The following is a 15,983-nucleotide window of genomic DNA, read 5'->3' as shown; positions in this document are numbered from 1 at the left end:
AATTGTCTAGGGGACGTCCCACCAGCATAAAAACCCCTAATAGGACGTATATGCTCACCAAGACAATTTGGGTTTTAAAGAGAATGGAACTAAAAATTTAAAGTTTTTAGGGCCAATAAACCGAACATATTTGCTGACTTTTGCAATAAGGAGTTTAAATGAGATTAGAAAACGAATCTGATATCCAATTTTAAGGCCAATGGCAATATGGGGTTCAAATAAATGATATATAGATATATGAGAATAGAGCACGTTGCTGATATATTTTCCGGGCTTAGTGTTTGGGGGACACTAAGCCCGCAAAACACCTCTAGATCGGGCATATTTGCCGGCCATGTCAATGTGGGGCTTAAATAAAAGGAATTGGGGGGTAGAGCAAGAATTGATACCCACTTTCGGGACCAATTTTCTGGGGGTCTACCCCTTTCCCAAAATACCCCACAAACAGCAATTTTTTATTGACCATCGCAGTATGGGGCTTAAATAAAGGTATGTGGGAGTAGAATACGAATTTGATATCCAAATGTAGGACCATGTATTTAGGGCATCACCACTTTCCCAAAACACCCCCCAAAGGGTAACAAATTTTCGACCATGCCAATATGTGGCTCAAATGAAAGGTATTAGAGATTAGAAAACGAATTTGATAACCAATTTTGGGGCTATGTGTTTGGGAGACGCCTCATCGTGTAAACTCCCCTAAACCAACGGAAATATGGAGCTTAAAAATGGCATTTGAATGAAGAACACGATGCTGATATTTTTCAGGGCCAAGTGTCTGGGGGACCACCTCACCCACCAGAACACCAATAAATCATGTATCATTAGAATATCTGGCTTAAATAAAGTATTTTAAGAATAGAGTGCACCTTACAACCAAACTTAAATTCGTAAACCAATAAGGAGCATATGGGATTCAGATAAAGGCACTTATTGTATATTGTTAAACTGTTAGTCAATTGATATACTATTTTCGTAGCATGGTATTTCACTAAAAGCTGTTTGTCGAAATTAAATATTTCAAGGAAAATGTTGTTCCATATAAAGTAAAAGAAGGCGCAGCGGAGCTGGCCCGGGTCAGCTGGTTTTATGTAAAATAAAGTGGCTTTTGCTTATTTGACTTGACGCTATAACGAAAACGAATGGAAAACATTAGATGTAAATTCGAGAAGGTTCGTCGTCATAAATATTCTCTTTAGTTGCTATCACACGATATGTACATTACATATTGTATATCAAATACGAATAGAGCGCGCTCTAATAGATATGTTTTCTCATATGTATTGTATATTTTTATACCCACCACCGAAGGATGGGGGTATATTCATTTTGTCATTCCGTTTGCAATGGAAATCCGATTCAAGTTTAAGCTCAATGATAAGGGGCCTCCTTTTTATAGCCGAGTCCGAACGGCGTGTCGCTGTGCGACACCTTTTTGGAGAGAAGTTTTACATGGCATAGTTCATCACAAATGTTGCCAGCATTAGGAGGGAAAAATCACCGCTGAAATTTTGAAATTTCTGATGGTCTCGCTAGGATTCGAACTTAAGCGTTCAGCGTCATAGACGGACATGCTAACCTCTGCGCTACGGTGGCCTCCGTTCCGTTTGCAACACATCGAAATATCCATTTCCGACCCTATAAAGTATATATACATTCTTGATCAGCATAAAAATCTAAAACGATCTAGCCATGTCCGTCCGTCTGTCTGTTGAAATCACGCTACAATCTTTAAAAATGGAGATATTGAGCTGAAATTTTGCATTGATTCTTTTTTTGTCCATAAGCAGGTTAAGTGCGAAGATGGGCAATATCGGAATATTTCTAGATATAGCCGTTCCGCCGATTTATGGTCTTAGGCCCATAAAAGCCACATTTATTATCCGATTTTGCTGAAATTTGGAGCAGTGAGTTGTCAACACTCTTCTTCAATTTGGCTCAGATCGGTTCAGATTTGGATATAGCTGCCATATAGACCGATCTCTCGATTTAAAGTTTTGGGCTCATAAAAGGCGCATTTATTGTCCGATGTCGCCAAAATATGGGACAGTGAGTTGTATTAGGTCCTTCGACACCCTTCTTCAATTTGGCCCAGATCGCTCCAGATTTGGATATAGCTGCCATATAGGCCGATATCTCAATATAAAGTCTTGGCCACATAAAAGTGCACTTATAATCCTGTTGCGCTGAAATTTGATACACTGACTTATGTTAGGCTTTTCGACATCCGTGTCGTATATGGTTCAGATCAGTTTATTTTTAACTACACAATTAAATACACAATTGAACAATGACTTGTACTTATTAGTAAGATAAGATATTTCGATATAGCTGCTATAGGGTATAAGGTATGCATTTTTCACTGGATTTTGACAAAAGGTGGTCTACATATATACTGTTATTATAATTTTGTTTATTAGAATTATTTATTAAATTAGAGCTCGCTTTCATCGAAGGAGTTGCAAATTTATTTGTAAATCCATTTTGATACCCACAACCATGGAATGGGGATATACTAATTTAGTCATTCCATTTGTTACACCTCGAAATATCGTCTAAGATTCATAAAGTATATATATTCTGAATCGTCTCGACATTCTGATTCGATCTAGCCATGTCCGTCCGTCCATCTGTTGAAATCGCTATCGTGATTTCAACAGATGGACGGACGCGAAATTAATCTAGCCGCTTGAAATTTTGGACAGATACATAATATCGATGTATGTCGTTGGGGATTGCAACTGTGCCATATCAGTTTAGATTTGAATATAGCTCCCATTTAAACCGATCGCCCAATTTGAATTCTGGAACCACTGGAAGCTGCAACCCCGATTTGACTTCTTGAGTCCTTACAAGCCGCAATTTTTGTTTGATTTTGCCTAAATTTTGCAAGCGGTGTTCTATTACGACATCCAAAAATTAGTCCATAACCTGATATAGCTCCAATGTAAACAGGTCTCTCGATCTTCGTTGTACGGTTCCTAGAAGCTTTAATTTTTGCTGGTTTGACAGAAGTTTGGTATGAAGAAAAAAATTATGCCCATCAACTAAATTTATTTTGTATAAATTTTTAGTAGAATCCATGGCGGTGGGTTCCAAGAATCGGCCCGGCCGAACTTAGCACGCTTTTACTGTTCATACTAAATTTTTCGTATGTAACGATGCGTAGATCTTTCAGAATAGCTATTTTTGAAAAGAAAAACATAAGAAAACATTTATCGTATCGGAATCTTTAAAAAACCATGTCGATATGAAGAAATATTGAGCAAAACATATGAACAAATCTATCTATGAATAAATTTTTAAACAGGTTTGGAATAACACTGAGTTTTGATATTCCTGTAAAGTTCCGTATATCAATTCTGCTTTAAATTTCTAATTCCCTTCTTTTAATAATGAAACTATCATTTCATAATACAGAAAAAACGCTTATCGACCAAAGAGTAGTAAGATAAGTCCGTCGGGAGTATATACAAGGAATCGGTGCCTTCAAGACCCCAGCTTTTGTCATAACCTTATAATAGACCATATTTTGAAAGTAATAGATTAGGTTAGATGAGGTTGGATGAGGATGATACAAGACTTTAAATGTCTATGTATCCTCCGGCGTCAAATGTGGCCCATTGTGATTTCGCAATAGCCTTCCTCTCTTCGATCTAGGTAGATTAACTGACGACACCACTGATTGCTACACAATTCTTTACTGTACCCTCTTTTACCACCCCTTAGATCTGTGAAGATTAGTTGGTGCCGTCACTGATTGATAAAAAAGGTGATTTTTCAAGAGCTGTAGCAAAGTATTAAAAAAACACATAAAATTCAGAAAAATGTATGAAATCTTTATTTGAATCTATAATACAGTCTATATAAATTAATGTTTGAAGATTATTTCATGCAAATGTTGACCGTGACTGCGCCTCAAACAGTCCTTCCGCTTAGTCCAATTTTGGCCTACTCTTTCCAACATTTTGGCCGGTAACTTAGGAATATGTGCTTCAATGGTGACGACCAATGAGTCAATTCAACCTGGTTTGTCTGTGTAGAAATGAGCTTTAAAATAGCCCCACAAAAAAAATTTACTAAAAGCGTTAAATCGCACGATCTAGACGGGCAATTGACCGGTCCCGAACATGACATTAAGGTTCATCGATCTCGCCTCTCAATAAGTCCATTGTTACGCGTGCTATGTGGCATGTGGCACGGTGTTGTTAAAACCACATGTCATCCAAGTCAAGCTCTTGCATTTGGGCAAAAAAAGTTTGATATCATCAAACGGTAGCGCTCACAATATGCCACCAGCCCATAACCCGCGCAAACTGTAACTCCCTCCACCATAGGATGGGGGTATACTAATTTCGTCATTCTGTTTGTAACAACCCGAAATATGCGTCTGAGACCCCATAAAGTATACATATTCTTGATCGCAATGTCATTTTAAGTCGATGTAGCCATGTCCGTCTGTCTGTCGAAAGCACGCTAACTTTCAAAGGAGTTAAGCTAGCCGCTTGAAATTTTGCACATATATGAGGTACTTTGCAACATATGTGAGGTACTTTGCCATGTAAAACTTCTTTCCAAAGAGGTGTCGCACTGCGGCACGCCGTTCGAACTCGGCTATAAAAAGGAGGCCCCTTATCATTGAGCTTAAACTTGAATCGGACTGCACTCATTGATATGTGAGAAGTTTTCCCCTGTTCCTTAGTGGAATGTTCATGGGCAAAATTTGCAATTTTACTTTTTATTAGTGTAGGTCGGTTGGGATTGTAATTGGTCCAAATCGATCCATGTTTTGATATAGCTGCCATATAAACCGATCTTGGGTCTTGACTTCTTGAGTCTCTAGAGGGCGCAATTCTCATCCGAGTTGACTGAAATTTTGCACGTGGTGTTTTGGTATCACTTCCAACAACTGCGCTAAGTATGGTTCAAGTCGGTTCATAACCTGATATAGCTGCTATATAAACAGTAGAACGTAGTGTTTTGGTATCTTTTCCAATAACTGTGTTAAATACAATATAATTCAAATCGGTTCGTAATCTTTTATAGATGTCATATAAACCGATCTTGGACCTTGATTTCTTGGGCCAATAGAGCGCGCAATTCTCATCCGATTTGGATGAAATTTTGCATGAGGTGTTTTGTCATGACTTTCAATAACTGTGCTAAGTATGGCGCAAATCGGCACATAAACTGATACAGCTGCCATATAAACCGATATGGGATCTTGATTTTGTCAGCTTTTAGAGGGCGCAATTTTCATACAATTTGAAAAAAATTTTGTACAACGGCTTCTCTCATGACCTTCAACATACGTGTCTTATATGGTCTGAATCGATCAATAGCTGGATTCAGCTCCCAATTTTCTCCCGATTTTGCTACTTGAACCCCTAAGAGGAGCAATTCTTATCCGAATGAACTGATATATTACACAATAGCATATTCTTATTTAATGCGATCCATGGTATAGGATGTATAAAATTCGGCTCGGCCGAACTTAGCAGGCTCTTACTTGTTCTGGATGCATTGCTTCTGGCTGATCTTCACTTCAACATCACCAATTCTGCTTATATACGCACCCATTGAGCCAAAAATGAGCGATGATGATGAAATTTCTTAACGGCGCAATGAACTTTCTAAACAGAGCATTTTGATAATAAATTTTAATAATTTGCACTGTGGGACAGTGAGCTTTGTTAGGCCCCCCGACATTCTTCTTTAATTTGTTCGGTCCAGATATTGGTATAGCTGCCCTATAGACCGATTTCTCGATTTAAGGTCTTGGGCCCATAAATTGCGCATTTGTTGCCTAATTTTGCCAAAATTTGGGACAATGTGTGGTGTTAGGCCCCTTCGACGAATGCGCATGCAGCAGCGAACAGCGAAACAGTCGGTAGGACGGCGAAAATTCTATGGGGGGATCCAGATCGTGAGAAGACGAGGCTATTACTGAAAGTAAGCAAAAAGGAGGTCAGTATAGCTATTGGTATCATAACGGGACACATAGGACTACGAGCTCACTTATGTAAAATCGGTGCGGCAAGTGATAGCATGTGTAGGGCATGGGGGGAAGATGATGAGACGTTGTAGCATTTCCTTTGTCATTGCCCGGCTTTTGCGTCCAACAGATACCGGTACTTAGGTGGAGACACAATATCAGACATGTACCAACTTAGGGGAGTGGCATTGAAAACAATTAAGGATTTTGTAAGTATCACGGAATTCCTAACTTAAAATTTTCTTTTTAGAGGTTACTTCATAGTTTTTAGAGCGCACAACAAGCCGATTACTGAAATAGGTGTATGCCCATAGTGGCATGGGCGGATTATTATCTACACCCTCTTTTCAACCTAACCTTACCTAATATCCTTCTGCAATTTTGTCCAGATCGGTTCAGATTTGCACATAGCTGCCATATAGACCCATCTCTCGATATAAAGTCTTGGGCACACAAAAGGCGCATTTATTGTTCGATGTCACCGAAATTTGGGACAGAAAGTTATGTTGGTCCTTCGATATACCTGTTAAGCTTTTCGACATCCAGATCGGTCTATATTTGGGAATAGCACCAGAAAGACCTATATTTTGTTCTACAAAATTGAACAATGAATTGTACTTATTAGACTATTCAATGCCCGTGCCGAGTTTAGCCCAAACCGGTCCATGTTTTGATATAAAGGCATTTGTGCACAATTTCAAGCGGCTAGCTTAACTCCTTCGTTAGCGTGCTTTCGACAGACATACAGTCGGACGTGGCTAGATCGACTTAAAATGACATGACGATCAAGAATATCTATACTTTAGGGGCTTTCAGACGCATATTTCAGGGTGTTACAAAGAGAATGACGAAGTTAGTTTACCTCCATCCTATGGTGGAGAGTATAAAAACATCAGCTTAAAGGAATATACAGAGCGCTCAATATAACACCTCTTGTTGAAAACTCTGAATTACGACCCTTCTACTTGATAACAATTAGGAACTATTTAAGAAGGTATACAACTTTTAATGTGTGCTTTAGTTTTGTCGCTTCAGTTTTAGACATTCGATTGCTTTTCCAAATACTAAAACTTAAAAAATTAAAGAGTGAAGTGTTTAAAAGATATATTTTCTTTAAATAGGGAGTTTAAGAACCAAAGAATAAAAAAAATTTTTTTATATGTGCAACGTTCAAATTTTTGTTAAAGGAAATTGTAGCTGACATAAGTCCGTACTTTAGTTTTGTGCGTTACTGTATATGGCACAACTGCAGTGGGAATGATGCAGCATGCGATAATGCAGTCGACTCAGAAACTCACTTTATTATCCCAAGGACATTATGAAAACTGGTTTAGCTCTGACATTCATATATGGATATCGCCAGATTTATAAGTGTAAATCTGGACGTAGTAACTAAAATTTTTAAAAAAGATTTTGGCATATTCTAAGTGTCCCTTAATTTAGTATGAAATACTCGGAATTATTAGCAAAAGAATCCAATTTTCCTATATATTACTAAGCACACAATTTTTAGCAATATATGATCATTCATAGTTTATACCAATGTAATGTTTCAACTGTCTAGTTATCGGTTTGTCATAGTCTTTGATATAACATTTTGAATCTATTATAGACAACTCAAAGAATTGTTCCCATAATATTTTCCAACATCTATTGATTTATGTATGAGAAAAAACGTTTTTTACAACATCTGGGAACAAAATAACCATTAACAATTTGCAAATTAACAAATTACAAGTTGATATTTTTGTGCATTAACAAAATTTTATTCACAACATAAAGGGGCATAGAACAAGAAGAATCACAAATTTACATTTACTTTACATTCAAACTGAAGTTAAAATAAGTTCACGTGTTAACACATGAAGGAATTGCTCAGTGCGTACTTTTTTCACCACCATCCCCCATGACCTCCTCCGCCATAGTAGCCACCATGATAGCCACCGCCAATGTAGCCACTTCCATAACTGCCACCTCCATAACCGCCACCGCTCCATCCACCGCCACCAAGGCGTATCACTTTTACCACTCTGGGATAAGAGGAATATCCACCATGCCAGCCTGAATTCCAACCACCACCATAGCCGCCTATAAATCCGGCTGAAGCTACTGCCAACAGAGCGCAAAGGACAATCAATACTTTCATGGCTGCTGCTATAATTCGGTTTATACGAAAATGCTCAGGTTCGTCTACAGGATGCTTTGGTGTTTCGCTGAATGCCTTCGAAAGACTGTTTGTTTTACTTACGGAAGTTGTGGTATTTATAGTTGCAGCTTAGTAACGCCCCAGAAAACGAAGCAAAAGAAGATTCCATTATTTTCGCAAGCCTGCAAAATGTCAAGTCAACTCGCTCAAGTCACTCACCACTGGCCATTGGTCACACACAGCAAATATTCTAGATTTGTAAGCCATCGACTCATCTTGTTGGTTGCTTGCCCCACTCTTCTGTTGCAATCGATGACATTATAACAAAAGCACCAATACCACTGACATAGCGTACATGTTTTGGGGCATGGTAGGATGACCGCATGGAAGACGCAATTCCATTACCAAAGAAAACCAGACCATTGACTTAAAACAAATTGCACACAGAACTCCCAGGGAAAACCTGTTACTTGTAATCACTCTTGTTTTCATCTAAATCTTCTGTGTTTTCTGCTGCAATTCTGATCACGGCCAACCAGTCATTACCAAAAGTTTATCACCTCCATCATAATGTTGATGTATGAAATCCATGAGGGATATTAACTTCAAGTATAGGAAACATCAAAATGTCAGTAACGTATAGTAGGCTTAGCTGCTGATGTTTGTGACATATTTGTTGTCTCTTATTAACAGAAATATTTAAATGTACAGAAAAAAAGGAGGATGAGCTGGCACTTTGTGTCTTGCTACAGAAGAATTTGTTCGTAATACTAAGGAAGCGATGTTGTCCTAAATGACGAGTAAATGCTCCTGATTGTTATGATTTTATGCTTGGTTTTTAAAAGTAAGTCTTGAACACAAAGATTTGTTAAATTTGTTTGCCTTAAAAATAGTATGCTAGATCCTTACAATCTCGTCCTTGACACAAGGATGCAGTCTGCCTTTAGACACACTTAGAGGTTTCTATCCATTGTGAGACCACATGAACAGAAGAAGGAAGATACCTTCTTGTTCCTACCGTTGAACCATCCAGATCGTATTTAAAAGCCCAACAACTTGCGAATGTTCATATCCTCGAAATCAGACAGGTTCTCATAGAAATGAGAACCCTGGACCTCCTTCTGACTGCCAGTGCCGGACACACACACAGAAGGTGTTCTATAGTCTCTTCTTCTTCGATGTCCTACAGTCTGTCAGCATGTTTTCCAATTAGACAGTGACCTGTCATGACGGACACAATGATTGAGACGTCTGTTCTAGCAAGTGACGGCAAAGCGGTAGACCTCTTCAAGTTTAGATTTGGCCTCATAGTTTTTATAATGCTCACACCCCGCTCTTTGTGACCATCTATCATTCGATGTCCTTCGGATCTGATTCTGAAAATTTTGCTTACATGTCGTCAGAGACATATCTACAGATTCCAGTTTTCCTGGTATGTGTAAGGTAGTTCCAACACTCGCAAGCTTGTCCGCCTTACAATTCCTTCGGATATCTCGGATGTTCAGCAATACGTTCTACAGGGATTAAATGGCTGCCTGGCTGTCTGAGAAGATATTTGTGCCAATCGTCGTTATAACATTATATTTTAGCCATTCCACTACTTCTTTAATTGCAAGGATCTCCGCTTGATACACACTGCAGTGGTTGTGTAACCTTTTCGATATCACCAGTTCTAGATCTTTGCAGTACACCACAAAGATGAGATTGCCGTCTAGTTTGGAACCATACGTATAGAGGAACATTAAAAATGTTTTATATTTTTATACCCTCCACCATAGGATGGGGGGTATACTAATTTCGTCATTCTGTTTGTAACTACTCGAAATATTCGTCTGAGACCCCATAAAGTATATATATTCTTGATCGTCGCGACATTTTATGTCGATCTAGCCATGTCCGTCCGTCTGTCCGTCCGTCCTTCTGTCTGTCGAAAGCACGCTAACTTCCGAAGGAGTAAAGCTAGCCGCTTGAAATTTTGCACAAATACTTCTTATTAGTGTAGGTCGGTTGGTATTGTAAATGGGTCATATCGGTCCATGTTTTGATATAGCTGCCATACAAACCGATCTTGGGTCTTGATTTCTTGAGCCTCTAGAGTGCGCAATTCTTATCTGATCAGAATAAAATTTTGCACGACGTGTTTTGTTATGATATCCAACAACTGTGCCAAGTATGGTTCAAATTGGTTCATAACCTGATATAGCTGCCATATAAACCGATCTTGGGTTTTGACTTCTTGAGCCTCTAGAGTACGCAATTCTTATCCGATTGAAATTAAATTTTGCACGACGTGTTTTGCTATGATATCCAACAACTGTGTCAAGTATAGCTTAAATCGGTCCATAACCTGATATAGCTGCCATATAAACCGATCTTGGGTCTTGACTTCTTGAGCCTCTAGCGTGCGCAATTCTTATCCAATCAGAATATAATTTTGCACGACGTGTTTTGTTATGATATCCAACAACTGTGTCAAGTATGGTTTAAATCGGTCCATAACCTGATATAGCTGCCATAGAAACCGATCTTGGGTCTTGACTTCTTGAGCCTCTAGAGGGCACAATTCTTATCCGATTTGAATGAATTTTTGCACGAAGTATTTCGTTATGATATCCAACAACTGTGCTAAGTATGGTTGAAATCGGTCCATAACCTGATATAGCTGTCATATAAACAGATCTGGGGATTTGACTTCTTGAGCTTCTAGAGGGCGCAATTCCTATCCGATTTGGCTGAAATTTTGCATGACGTATTTTATTTTTACTTTCAAGAACTGTGTCAAATAAGGTTCAAATCGGTTCATAACCTGATATTGCTGCCATATAAACCGATCTGGGATCTTGACTTCTTGACCCCTAGAGGTCGCAATTATTATCCGATATGCCTGCAATTTTGTACGACGGATCCTCTCATGACCATCAACAAACGTGTTTATTATGGTCTGAATCGGTCTATAACCCGATACAGATCCCATATAAATCGTTCTCTCTATTTTACTTCGTGAGCCCCAATGGGCGCAATTCTTATACGAATTGGTTGAAATTTTACACTGGTCTCCAATCTTGATATCGTTTTAATAGCAGAGCAACTCTTTTCTTATATCCTTTTTTGCCTAAGAAGAGATGCCGGGAAAAGAACTCGACAAATGCGGTCCATGGTGGAGGGTATATAAGATTCGGCCCGGCCGAACTTAGCACGCTTTTACTTGTTTATTTTATAAATTAAATTTTTTCGATTTTGTAGGTATTAATTAACATATCCTATTTATATAATGTAAGTTCTTCATCTTCACATCAAACAAGGCTTTCAGACCAGGCAAAATATGTCCAAGGAAAGAGTTGATGTTTCTTGTGTTCTGTCAAAAAATCGTTTTGTTATACCCTCCACCATAGGATGGGGGTATACAAATTTCGTCATTCTGTTTGTAACTCCTCGAAATATTCGCCTAAGACCCCATAAAGTATATATATTCTTGATCGTCATGGTATTTTAAGTCGAACTAGCCATATCCGTCTGTCTGTCTGTCGAAAGCACGCTAACTCTCGAAGGAGTAAAGCTAGCCGCTTGAAATTTTGCACAAATACCTATCGGTCCCCGTTTTGATATAGCTGCCGTATAAACCGATCCGGGATCTTGACTTTTTGAGCCGCCAGAGGCCACAATTCTTATCCGATTTGACTGAAATTTTGCATGAGGTGTTTTGTTATGACTTCCAACAACTGTGCTGAGTATGGTTGAAATCGGTCCATAACATGATAAAGCAGTCATATAAACCTATCGGGGGTCTTGAATTCTTGAGCGTCTAGAGAGCGCAATTCCTATCCGATTTGGCTGAAATTTTGCACGACGTGTTTTGTTAGGACTTTCAACAACTGTGTTAAGAAAAGTTCAAATCGGTCCATAACCTGATATAGCTGCTAAATAAACCGATCTGGGGTCTTGACTTCTTGAGCCACTAGAGGACGCAATTATTATCCGATTTGCCTGATAATTGTAGGACGGATCCTCTCATGACCATCATAAGTGTTTATTATGATCTGAATCGGTCTATAGCCCGATACAGCTCCCATATAAATCGATCTCTCTATTTTACTTCTTGAGCCCCCAAAGGGCGCTATTCTTATTCGAATTGGCTGACATTTTACACAGGTCTCCAACATATAATTTAATTGTGGTCCAAACCGGACCATATCTTGATATCGCTCTAATAGCAGAGCAAATCTTTTCTTATATCCTTTTTTGCCTAAGAAGAGATGCTAGGAAACGAACTCGACAAATGCGATCCATGGTGGAGGGTATATAAGATTCGGCCCGGACGAACTTAGCACGCTTTTACTTTAGACCAATCACGACAATATGGGACTCAAATGAAAGGTATTTAGGATAAAAAAACGTATCTGATATCCAATTGTCGGACCAAGTGCTAGGGGGACCACCCAAGCCCCAAAACACCCCTAAATCGGACATATTTACCGACCATGGCAATATGGGACTCAAATGAAAGGTATTTACGAGTAGAATACGAATCTGATATCCAAATGTGGGACCACGTTTCTGGGGGTCGACCCCTTTCCCAAAAAAACCCCCCAAACAGGACTTATTTACTGACCATGGGAATATGGGTCTTAAATAAAAGGTATTTGAATGTAGAGTAGGAATCTGATATCGAAATATGGGACCAAGTGTTTGGGGGGCCGTCTCTCACCAAAAACATGCCCCAAAGGGGACAAATTTACGAATTCGATATCAATATTCGGGAAAAGTGTCTATGGGGCCACCCCATCACAACACCACCCAAATAGTAAGTATTTTCTGACAAATACAATATGAGGTTCAAATGAGAGGGTTTTTAAAGTGGAAGACGAATCCGATATATATTTTCAAGGTCAACTCACTGAGTGGCCGCCCATCCCACAAAACACCCCGCAAGCCGGTCATGTTTGCCGACTATGGAAATTAGGGGCCAACTGTCTAGCGGACGTCCCACCACCATAACAGTCCCCAAATAGGACGTATTTGCTCACCAAGACAATTGTGTCTTAAAGAGAGGGGAACTAAATATTCATAGTTTTTAGGGCCAATACCCCAAACCGGACATATTTGCTGACTTTTGGAATAAGGAGTTTAAATGAGATTAGAAAACGAATTTAAAGGCAATGGCAATATGGGGTTCAATTAAATGTACCCTTAATCGGGCATATTTACCGACCATGTCAATGTGAAGCTTAATTGAAAGGAATTGGGGGTAAAGCAAGAATTGATCCCCATTCTCGGGACCAATTTTCTGGGGGTCTACTCCTTTCCCAAAATACCCCACAAATAGCAATTTTTTTCTGACCATCGCAATATGGTTTACATAATGACTTCTACTATGGTTTCCAATATTCAGTTCAATAATGGTGCGAAATGAACCATACTTGATATTGTTCCACTAACATAGCAATTCTTTTCTTATATCCTTTGTTTGCCTAAAAAGAGATACCGTGGCAAGAGCTCAACAAATGCGATCCATGGTGAACGGTATATAACATTCGACCGGCCGAACTTGGCATGCTTTTTTTGTTTTCGTTCCAGATATTCTAGGTGGCAAAATTCAACTTATAAAACAAGATATTTATATAAATTAATACATACATTCATGAATACGATTATATGTGAATTGGAAGTGTAACATTATTCTTTTAGTTTGTCTAAAATATATATGTATTGCTGTTTTCGATATTTTGTTTTGTAGCTAAGAAAAAATTTTACACCATTATCCAATTAAATAAAAAAATGTAACTCATTAAACGAAGCAGAAAAAGGTATATTACATGTGGTTTTCTTTTAAGGATATTTTCTTTAAGGTTATTTTTCTATAAAAATACAACTTCCTTTTCATAAGTTGCAGCAAACTTTATTTAATTTCTATTTTTGTATTGAAGTTAGGGACTTGTATCGATTATTTAAGCCCGCATATCTTTCGGCTCCAAATGTAAAAAAACTTTGATTTTAATATTAATATCTTTGTATTAACGAGTCGTGCATTTTTTAATTTCAGATGACGTATAGTTGGTTATATATGAATTACGTCGTTTATGATAGGACGTTATCCTTATTTATACGATGCATATCTTTGGCTCGAAAATATTACCAAAATCTTAAAATCAATGACAAAATCTTTGAGCTTGAGTAAACTTTTTTTTGCAGTTTATTGTGTAGCAATTTAGAAGTTTTTCATTTATATTAAACAATGCCATGGACTATAACGAGTAATAACGCAATATGTTCGGCCGGACGGAACTTTGAATAGCGATCAACATTAATATGTATAAACTGAAAAAATGTTTATCCTAATTTTGAAGATTCGAGCCAAAGATTGCAAATTCCAAATTTTGCCCATGAACATTCCACTAAGGAACAGGGGCAAACTTCTCAATGATAAGGGACCTCCTTTTTATAGCCGAGTCCGAACGGCGAGCCGCAGTGCGACACCTATTTGGAGAGAAGTTTTACATGGCATAGTACCTCACAAATGTCGCCGGCATTAGGAGGGGAAAACCACCGCTGAAAATTGTTTCTGATGATCTCGCCAGGATTCGAACCCAGGCGTTCAGCGTCATAGGCCAAAGATTAGCAAACTTTATTTTAAGATGATAATATTTCCAACTTTTTAAGGAAAAATTTCTTTATGAAAAATATTTTCCTTCATATTAAAGATTTTTTATTTTAAGTGGTGTGTTAATAAAAATTTAAATTTGCATCTTGGTTTTAACGACAAGTAAAAGCGTGCTAAGTTCGACAGTTGTTGGAAGTCATTGCAAAACGATATGTGCACAATTTTAGCCAAATCGGATAAGAATTACCCCCTCTAGAAGTTCAAGAAGTCAAATCAGGAGTTTGGGTTATATGACAGCTATCAAGCTATGAACTGATTTAGCCCATACTTATCACAGTGAAACGTGTGCAAAATTTCAGCCAAATCGGATAGGAATTGCGCCCTCTAACTCAAAAAGTCAAGACCCAAGATGGGTTTGGCACATTTACAAGACCAACAGATATATTGGACTTTAATTTCAATATGGGACTCAAATGAAAGGTATTTGGTAGTAGATTTTGAATCTGGCACACAAAATCAGATCGAAGTATAAGGGGTCATGCCATGCCTCAAAAACAGCATTAGACCCATTATGACTATATGATACTTGACTGAACCGTTTTCGTAAAATTTGCATAGACTGTGTACGTTTGTATGGAAGGAAACATAGGCTATATAATTTTTAGATATCGGGTGGAGGCGGACCCTTCCCCTTACCCCAAAACAGCCACCCATATCCGAAAGTGGTTCGATGGCCACAAAAAGGGTATCAAATGAAAGGTTGTGGAGACCAGAAAACGAATATGGTATTAAAATTTGGGTCCAAGTAACCAGCCCCCCCAAACCCAAAAATTGTCTAAAGAAAATTTTCAATATGGGGCTCAAATTAAAGGGATTTGAAAGTGCAGCACGAATTTGATATCCATATTTGAGTCATATCTGAGGTGCCATTCCTCCCCTAATGAGAACATTACCCTAAGGAAGAACATTAGCATCAGGAATCGAGAAGGGGCTAATTCCCACACATCAATGAGTGATTTCCGATTCAATTTTAAACTCAATGGTAAGGGACCTTTTTTGATAGCCGAGTCCGAAATTTGGGGAAAATTTTTTAAGTGACCATACATGTCGCCAACTTTAAGAGAGGATAAACACCGATTTGTCCGATTTTCTCGCCAGGATTCGAACGCGTTCAGCGTCATAGGCTACAATGACACGAATTCGACACGAATTCGATATCCGCATTCTTGGCGAAGTGTCCCCAC

At 38.4% G+C, this 15,983-nt stretch overlaps 1 protein-coding gene across 1 annotated transcript; it reads right to left on the bottom strand.

Moving 5' to 3' along the window:
* Positions 1-7,780: 7,780 nt before the first annotated feature.
* On the bottom strand, positions 7,781-8,212 carry LOC106091852 (ctenidin-3). Its single transcript, XM_013258533.2, has one exon. It carries the CDS (start codon positions 8,139-8,141, stop codon positions 7,887-7,889), a length of 255 nt encoding a protein of 84 aa, XP_013113987.1. The 5' UTR covers positions 8,142-8,212; the 3' UTR covers positions 7,781-7,886.
* Positions 8,213-15,983: the final 7,771 nt, after the last annotated feature.

Source organism: Stomoxys calcitrans, chromosome 4 (assembly GCF_963082655.1).
Source record: "Stomoxys calcitrans chromosome 4, idStoCalc2.1, whole genome shotgun sequence".
Classification (NCBI taxonomy): domain Eukaryota; kingdom Metazoa; phylum Arthropoda; class Insecta; order Diptera; family Muscidae; genus Stomoxys; species Stomoxys calcitrans.
The sequence above is the reverse complement of the archived record's forward strand: the minus strand, read 5'-3'. Positions and strand labels throughout refer to the sequence as shown.

Bases quoted from the DNA above. Each gene is read 5' to 3' on its own strand.
- LOC106091852 (XM_013258533.2), bottom strand. From the start codon at position 8,141: ATGAAAGTATTGATTGTCCTTTGCGCTCTGTTGGCAGTAGCTTCAGCC.